At 35.7% G+C, this 10,197-nt stretch overlaps 1 protein-coding gene across 1 annotated transcript; it reads right to left on the reverse strand.

Moving 5' to 3' along the window:
• On the reverse strand, positions 7,243-8,073 carry LOC109842991 (UDP-glycosyltransferase 73C5-like). Its single transcript, XM_020411911.1, has one exon. It carries the CDS (start codon positions 7,869-7,871, stop codon positions 7,413-7,415), a length of 459 nt encoding a protein of 152 aa, XP_020267500.1. The 5' UTR covers positions 7,872-8,073; the 3' UTR covers positions 7,243-7,412.

Consider the following 10,197-nt stretch of genomic DNA (forward strand, 5'->3'; position numbering starts at 1 on the left):
TCAAAATGCCATATAAAATATATGTAATGAAGACTAAGGCAAAAACATGTGAGCAAGCATAGATGGAAAAAAAATGCTAAAACACAACTCACATACATAAAGACAATGAGAACATATATAAATATATCAAGGTGAAAAATAGTGTCTCATATCAAAGAACATAAAAACCATTTGTATAGGTAGATTTATGAAATCAAAAGAAGATGAAATCAAAAGAAGAGGAACATGAGAATCATGCAAAAAGTTTTCAACTGAAAACAAATCAACCAAAAGAAATCATAAATCAAAGTTTAAATCCAAAAACGATGTTTGATCAATCAAGAAAATTTTCTTTGTGGGATTTGATCAAACCACATATGGAATACATTATAAGGCACGAATAGATGATCCATAAGCACAAACACATAAATATCATCATATAAGTGAAATATAATGAATTCAAAGCAATAATTCAAAACAAAGTCTGTGATAAAAGAATTTTAAGAGAGGCAACAATATATCAAGCTCTTAAGCTTGTTCCAACCCATATAATCATTCTAGCATCCGGTAAACATGATTTAGGAATAAACACCCAATAAATCCGGAGGGTTATATAAATACAAACCTCTCATCAAAATCAAAACTAGGAATTATGAAAACAAAAGAATTTGACCAATAAAAGGAATTGTTTTCATAAAAGTTTAAAATACATTTTTCAAAACCAAGAAAAAGGAAAATAACAACTCTAAAATTCTTGGTTTAAAAATTAAATTTGTTTTGGTACCCAAGAACTCTTGGTACCAAAAGATTTAGGGACATGACCCCTATCATTCAAGCTCAAAGCCCTAGGATTATGAACCCATTTGGGCGCATTTAGTGCACGGGTCCGGTCATAGCAATAATTATGTAAATGACCCATTCGATTACAATAAGTGCAATGAAGAGGATGCATTTGGTTATGTTGACCATGTGGATGTGCACGAGGAACATTTGCAAATAAAGATGGTCTTTTAAGATTATTTTGCAAATGAGAAACATTTTGAAATAATGTTGGTCTACTTGAAATATTTTGCGATTTAGAAACTTTTCGCAAATCAAAACAAAACTTGGCTAAGTGACCAACTCTACCACAAAAATCACAATGATACACAAGAGCATGCTTATGATGAGAAATAGGTGCATGTGTGTGTACATGTGATGAAGAAACTTGATGACATGCACAAGAAGGATTAATATTCTTATGTTTTTGTGCATCATAGCAAAATTTAGCTAAATGGCCTTTACGACCACAAAAGGAGCACTTGTAAACTTTGCTATACAAGTGTGCATAGTGTATGGGTGATTTACTAGATTTAGCACACTTGTCCATAAGTTTCTTATGATTATCAATGCATATTTTCAAAGTTGAATCTAAAGATGAAATACTATTTTTCATAAGATTCAAATCTTCATTTTTAGGCACATATGCATTTTTAGAAGTAGAACATAAATAATTATTTATAAAAGAAGCTGTATTATTTTTTATGTTCTCTACTTCTAACATGGCATCAATCTTAGCATGAGATAAGCTAGCAATAGATGAGATCAAATTTCCATTTTCCAAATTTAATAAGTCATTGCTTTCTTTAAGCATAGTATTTTCATTTTCAATGACATCAAATTTGGACACTAGCTTCTCATGATCGGATTTTAAAACATCATGCTTGCTTTTTAAATCATTAAAATCATTTTGCAATTTGTTATAGGCATGCAATAATTTTTCACTAGCACAAGCAAGTTCATCACTAGATAAATCATTATCGGGTTCGAACTCGCAAACCTCACTAGGGCTATCGCCTAGTGGCCGTGTGCATGAAGCTCCGTATGAACTTGAAGTTAGATCCTCCAAAGCTTGTTGGATCGCCTCCAAGTCCCCTTGATGTGCTTCTATAAATTTCCAAACTTTGTAAGCACTATCAAAATGAACAAACTTGTTAGACATAGATGAATTAAAAGCATTTAGCAAATATTCTAACAAAATATTATTCATTGTAAACATACGATGATCATTCTCAAAAGCTTGTTCATTGAAAACATTTTCTCATCATGATTGCTCCACTTGGATTTCTCCAATGTGGGTACAATATAAGCACAATTAATAACTTCCCATAAGTCAATATTTCTAGATTCAACAAATATTTTAAATTTAGAGCACCATTGAGCATAAGGGAAATTAATGAATTTAGGAGCAACATTTGAATCATAGCCTAAACGAAACATATTCATATTCATGATATATATATGAAAATACAACAAGATATGTGAGCTAGGATAAGCAATATGAACAAAGAGATATATCCTATATGATAAAAATATATATGCAAGGATATATAAACTAACACAAGATAATATATCCTACCAAAAAGGTATACAATATGATATATGCAAGGATATGTAAACTAACACAAGGGGTAAACAATATGAACTAAATAGTGGATCATATAAATAATGAGCTATGGACAATGGCGATATAAGATATGAACATAAATATAAATGAACGCCAAAGCACACTCAAACACACTATATGATCACGGAGTTCGGACCTTCCGTCCTACGTCTCCGCTCCCCACTCCCGGGGAGAAATCCACTAACACAATCCGGTTTGGAAGCCGGAACTTCTTCTATATATGCAAGGATATATAAACACAAGGGTAAACAATGTAAACAAGATAGTGGATGATATAGATAATGAGCTAATGACAATGGCGATATAAGATATGAACATAAATATAAATGAACGCCAAAGCACACTCAAACACACTATATGATCACGGAGTTCGGACCTTCCGTCCTACGTCTCCGCTCCCCACTCCCGGGGAGAAATCCACTATCACTACCGGGTTTCTACGTTTACCCGAACAACGTTTACACCTCACACTTGGTTTTCTAGCTAACCGAAAACTTTACAATCAACACTCTAACCCAAAATATATTATGAATGTAAATACAATAAGCTCAAGTGGGTGTGTGTAACAATGAGATAAAATCAAATCTAGCTCAAATAGCAAACTAGCAATAATAAGAATACGAAAATCAATAATAAAATTGCTAGAGAAAAGAGTTAGAAAACTTCTCAATTGATCAAGAGGTAGAAGGAGAATAGTTGGATGCCCAAACACCAATAGATGATCTCGTCAAGCTCTTGTGAAATTAATTTCTCAAACTCAAATTTCCAAATGCTTAAAAGCTTCTTAAACACACTTAAACCAAACTAAAACCCTTGTTAAAACTCTTTTAAACTTGGGTAAAAACTCTCTTGGATGATGGAAAATAGTTATGGCAAAGGGGTATATATAGGCTTGAAGAAACCAACCCCAAAAACCCCAAAAAACCATTAACACACAAGAGAATGACGAAGCTACACAGGCCGTTACTGCGTGTAAACGGTCGCTGCTACAGTAACTTCGGTCGACCGGTACGGGTCGACCGTGAGCCATATGCAAAGCTGAGTAACATCCAGATTGTTGCGGGTCACCGTTCCGGTCGACGCGGGTACTGTAGCACTATGTATTAACTTTGTAAAATAAATTAAAAATAGTAAGTCAACTCCAAAAATTATGAAATTTTGAGGAAAGGTTCTAAACATGTATAAGAACATGTTAGAGAAAGAATTTATGAAAAAGAATTTCTCAGTTGAGAGAAATAAATGTTTGAACACAGAAATACAGTTTCTAAAAATCTGCTGACATACACGATTTTGTAAAATCAATTGGGCATAGTAAATTAACTCCAAAAATAGTAAAATTTTGAGGAACGTTTCTAAACATGTAGATAAACATGTCAAAGAAAGAATTTATTGAATACAACTTTCCATTTATGAAAACTCATCTGTTTTGTAAAACATGCACGAACATGTGCACGAACAAAAACATAATTTTGTAAATTCCATTAAACATAACAAATCAATTCCAAACTTGATGAAACTTTGCGAAAATGTTTGTAAACATGAAAAAAAACATGTTAGAAAAATAATTTCTCAAATTGAATTTCTATTTGTGAAAACTCATGTATTTTGCAAGTGTGTCCAAAGCATGAAAACTCAAAACCATGCATGTATATATATAACTATATATATACATAGAAACCAAATACGTGTGTGTATATGATATTGAGCTTAAGGTACTTAATACACATAATATAAAACCTAAACTAGATTACCCAAGCCGATCTTGATCTTCAATAAGCTTGACTTGGTAAACGTTGCTGATGAAGCTAAACTTGGATCTTGAACTTGAATTGTACGATGCTTCACTCCACAATTCCGCCAACCTCCTCTTGATATGATCGTGTAGGCTCAATCCATCCAACCTCCAACTACGTTGTTTGTCTATAATAAATAAGAAAAGACAAATACTAGATAAACAATATTAGTGGTAAATTATTTGTTAAACATCATCAAAACAAGAAGGCCAACACAAACTATAGGTCGATGCACCTTTCTCCAAATCAATATTGGAATGACCAAGCCTCAAATGCCACAGTCTAGTCGAATCAATAGAAGTCGTCAGCTCTCCACTTGTTACCGTATTTCTAATAAAAAAGTACAGGTTATTATTCCTAATGCCCTTCATCACAATCAAAGAGTTTTCCACAATCTCGAGAACAATGTCCTCAATATGAACTTTCAAATCCTCTCCAACTAAAACTCCAATCGAGATCAAGTTCTTCCTCAAAGAAGGAACATATCTCACTCCATATAACTCTCTAACCATCCCATCAAACATCTTGATGCAAATTTTACCTATCCTAAGGATCTAGCATACACGGTTATCATCCATGTATACCACACCACTATCCAGCTTCTCAAAACTAAAGAACCATTTCCTTTTAAGGCAAACATGATAGGTTGCACCATTATCCAACATCCACTCAGATTCCTTCGAATAGTTAACTATAGGACTGATAGAAAGTGAATAAACAGATAACTAAGAAAGATTATCATCCGATATGATGAGGTTTGCTTCTGATAATGGTTGTTTTCCCTTTCTCTTCTGCTTGTTCTTCATCCATTCACTGAGCTTTGGACAATCTAGTTACACCAACCACATTGATCTTTACCAACTGTAGGATGCCCTATTTTAGACTGTGATTTCTCATTCTTTCGGTTTGGATTCTTCCCTCTTGCGATCAATGCCTCTGCTATTGTGTTACTTGTAGACTCCTTATCTTTCTTCCTTAGTTGGTAATTCACAAGAGCAGTGGTTACCTCACTGTACGAAAGGGATGCCTTCCCATTAATTAGGGTAAGAACAAAGGTCTCATACTCCTCATCTGGTAAGGAACTCAACAATAACAATGCATTGTCCTCATCCTCTATAATAACATCCACATTCGCCAAATACGTAAGATTCATGTGATCACTAATTGAGATTCTCTTCTTCAACTGGAAACGGTAAAGTCTCCTCTTCAAATGCAAGCGGTTTTTAACACACTTAGTCAAATACTTACTTTCAAGAATCTCACAAATCTTCTTTGCAGAAGTCTCATTCATCACATTATACTTTAGATCCTGCATTAAACAATACCTAATAACACTATACGCCATTCGATTCATCTTCTTTCAAACATTCTCTTCTATATCATCTGGCTTGCCATCCAATTCAAAAGTATCCTCCAAATTTTGTGCGTTCAGTGCATCCAAAACCTCACATCTCCATAATCTAAAATTGTTCGTATCATTAAACTTCTCCACATCTATCTTCGTAGAGTGGATATTAAAACTCTGAATGGTCTTCATGCTAGAAACACCACCCTCAGCACCTTCTTTCCCAAACATCTTCCACAAAACACCAACAACCAATGCGGAACAAACTGAAGAATAAATATAAACTGAGAAAAGATAAATTCTTTATAAAAAAAGATCCCACATTTATCTCCAATTAAAATCCTAGACGAGCTTCCAAAGCGATCTACTCCTCTACCTAACCCCAAGCAAAGCCAGAAGTTCTAATACCACTTGTTGGGAGTACTACTTGTGTTGTGACGATTTACAAATTTGCCAAGAGAGAATGCACACAAATCACCTAATAATAGCACAACTCAAACACAGAAGTTTAACGTGGTTTGGCAAATTACCTACGTTCACGGAGCAAGAAGGGGATGGGTTTTCACTATAAAGAAATAGAGTACAAAATGGAGATTACAAGATCACTCAAAAGCTCACAAATAATCTCTCAAACTAAACTCTCAAATCTCTCACAAAACCCTCAAACAAATTGCTCAGAAAGAACTCTATTTTTTGTGCTCAAAACTCTCCTTCGAGCAACCCCAAAACTCAATCAATATGATTAGAAACCCTAAACAAATTGTGTTTCTATTTATATTAAATAGAAATCCTAAATAGTGCTGGAAACCAAAGCAAGCCCAGACCCGACTCGCAGTCGATCGCCGCAAAGCTCACAGTCGAACGAAATCTATGACAGAAACCAAAAATCGATTACAGGGTTTGACGGTCGACCGCAGCGGTCGACCGCGACCTTTGTCGAAATCTTCCCTTTGTTGTGACGTTTGCGGTCGACCGTGACGAACTCGGTGGTCGACCGGACAACACTCAAACTGTTCCCAGCTTCAAATTTCCTGAACCTCGTCAATATGTTTGCCGTTTCTACAGATCTTATGTGATCCAGCAGTTGGAGGATTCATGGCACATTCTAAATGAAACTTGACATTAGAATCTGCATGTTCAAGTGTACCAATGATTACTTCGCCGCACTTTGTAGACTAGTTTTGTAACGAGAAACTAAAAGTGGAAATACTGATAATTGGAATCATGGTCAAAATGAAGGCTCTAATTAAATGGGGACGAATCAAAATTAAGTTCTTGTGGGTCATGTTACTTTTCAAGGAGATGGTGACAAGGTTGATGGTTGAAGAGGAAGAATGATGACCATTTGCCCCTGAGGAGTGGGTTGTGAGANAGAAAGAGCAGATAGGTATAGAAGGAAATGAAAAGGTACAAAAGACAAAATGTGTTTTGTTCATGCACATATTCTTGCTCTTCTTTCTATCTGAAAAAAGAAAAACATACTTTCGCAAATTTTCAAACTCGTTGTGTCGGCAAAAGAGACTATTTTTGTCCATGCATTTTTCAGTGAACAAATTAAATCGCAAGCAATTTCTCTTTCTACAATTAGTGATCAAAGAAGTCATGAAATGTGCAGGGAAATCACTTGATATTCTACTCTGAATCAAGCAATACAAGTCAAGAAAACTAGGAACTAGAAACATCTTGATAGGTAATAACTACATTCAATCTTTCTCCGCTCCAAGAAAAATTGAACATGGCGAACAGCTTCAATGGAGAAAAATTAAACAGATGCAAACCTCACTCGTTACTGCCACAGGACAAATATCAAAGCGTACGAATGCAAAGGATGTAAAAAAACAAGCCCCCTTTAATGTTCTACCAATGCAAAAATTATCTTTTTGCTAGAGGCAATTATTTTGCACTCATATGCTGAATGAAACTCACAAGATTGGAATAAGAAGACCCTCCTATAGGCCTCTTGAGCCTTTTCGGCCAACTCTTTAGCCCTCTTCCTCCTCTCTTTAGCTTCCTTGTCTTCACCAAACAAACTGCTTACTGCTTTCTCTATGTCATCATTTTTCACCCTTCCATCTGTATTCTCCACGCCCCATTTGCTTGGCCCTTTTACCCCCAGTGATACTCCAATTCTCAGTACTTCCACTATTAGTTTCTCATTCAGAAATTGTTCGGCAAAGTTAGGCCAAGTCACCATAGGAAAGCTTGCTGACACAGACTCTAACTGTGTTATGAATCCTCCTACTGACGGATGTGATAGAATCATCAGTTGCGGTGCCCATCCTCTAATTATAAGCCCTTGATCCCTCATTCTCTTTTCAAATTCTAAGAGCTATAGCTCCACCTCAAAAAGCCTTTCTCCGTCTTTGATCACCCAGATGAACGATCGATGAGAAGCCTCCAAGCCCAATCCTATCTTAAGAAGCTAGGAATGAATTATTCAAACAAGACTGCCCAAGCTCACATAATTAAACTACCGAGCCTGAATCATTGATTCATCCACCCTCAAGCAATGATCCTTGTTAATAGAGGCTCCCCCCCCCCCCCCCCGAACCCCCAAAGCTATATCTTCCGACATCTCTATGATGGGAAGTCGGACAATGGTCCAATAGTCCACGCCTTCTTCCCTGTAGTATTTTGATACAATTCATAATACAACATCTCTAAACCATCGAAAGCATTAACAACCACACCGTCAGATGCCAGCTCGGCCTCCCTAATCTGCTTCACATGTTCGACCTATGTTGTCATCTTCAAGAAGCTTCGTAGCTGCGCCTGCGTTATCACGACTGTAACAGGCAATCCAGGAACCGCAATTGCTTAATTCTCATCTTTCATTGCCTCCTCCATCTCGTTACAACTACGGATACAACGTAAAAACAAAGAAGGGGGAAAGCATCCGTACCCATGGAACATGATCCTAGGGATGTTAAACTCTCAGGAGACATCTTGAGTCCAGTAGTTGATGAGATCAGACACAATTAATGCGGGTGGGAAGAGGCTAATGGGATCGAAGGTGGAGAATGAGGGGGGTCACGAAGCATGCACATCGCGCATCGAGGAAGTTCTTGAATTGGTCAACGTTCGAGAACATGTCCATGTTTTCATGGCCATCGGGGAGGCCAGCCTCGGTGGTTGGGAACCGGAGAGAAACGAAGTTGATGAGTAAGCCGAAATGCTTGACCTTGGGGGATGGTGGGGCCTACGCGTGCATGATTAAAGTCAAGAGAGGAGGAGCTGAAGGAGGCTGAGTTCTTAGTAGAATGTTTGATGTTGGATCTAAGAGAGGGAGAGGAGGAGGTTGTAAGAATTTTGGCTCTTTATATTCTATTATGTGACATTGATAGCAATTTAAATTTGAATTTTAAAATTAACTATTTTGGTAGTTTTAAGACATAACTACATTGGGTAGTTATGAACTCCTTGATGGTGGGAGTTCTATAAAGGGAGTCATTTGTCCACACACAAATGAATGATCAATTAATAAAGTCCTGTGATAATAATCCATCAATTTCGGTTTTGTGTTGTGGAGTGAACAAGGAAGAATAATTATCGGTAATTCGGTGTTTATTGTATTCAACAATAGAAGAAGGTATGCACAATCTAATTCAATCTCGTTTTAGCATGTAAACAAGTGTTAATTTCTGTTAATCATGCTATAAGATTTCTATCAATTGGTATCAGAGCATTTCTACCGAATTTATGATGAATTTTGTTGTTCTACCGAATTTATTTTGGTACAATTTGTTTTCAATAATATTGAAGGTTTTATAAAATTCGGAACTATCTTTTATTAAGTACATTGAGTAGCCTAGTGGTAAAAGTTTTGAGTGCGAAATCCAAGTTCCAATGTTCAAATCCCCCCATATTAATATATCTTGACAAAGGGCCTCGGGGCCTTGGGGGTCTTAGGCTTGATAAAAAAACCGAATATTTTTTTTAAAACTCTTAAATTGCAATTCGAATTTTATAAGGGCTGTTTTATAATGAATTCTTTTGGATTGAAAGCTTTTATAATAACTTTTTTAATGGGATTAATTTTTTAAACTTGTAGAATGGCCACAGCATCTATGAGTCATAATTAAAAAAATTACATCTCATTATTAAATATGTCAATTCAATCCAGAGTTGTAATTATATTTACATAAATCTCTACTATACCCCATAGGGAAGTAAAGATCTATGTAAGTTTATTGGGTTAAGAAAACATATTTGTTTATAATGGGAAAATTTCTTATACCCATAGGCATAGAAATTTTCTTTATTTATTATCAAACTTTGTTGTTCTTAATTAAAGACTAAGTAATGAATCTATGCATTTTAGGACTTCTACCCACAGGAAGGTTAAAAGTCATTACTTGAATAAAGTTTAATTTTTGTAGCATTAGTTTTGTTTCATTTTAATACAGTTGTTCCTGTTTTAGTAGTTAATGAAGTCCTGATTCTAAGCGGCGATAATGTTTAAGATTAGAAGGACAAGATCCTTCTAAAATTGGGCTGCTTAGATCTAGACTTGGCTCTCCATAAAGAATGTCCTTCTACTCCCATGGAGACTACGGAACCAAGTAAGAAGGCTGAATTTGAAAAGTGGGAGCGTGAAAATCATCTCAGTATGATGCTTATGAAATCTCATATTA

Source organism: Asparagus officinalis, chromosome 1, assembly GCF_001876935.1.
Source record: "Asparagus officinalis chromosome 1, Aspof.V1, whole genome shotgun sequence".
In the NCBI taxonomy this organism is placed as follows: Eukaryota; Viridiplantae; Streptophyta; class Magnoliopsida; order Asparagales; family Asparagaceae; genus Asparagus; species Asparagus officinalis.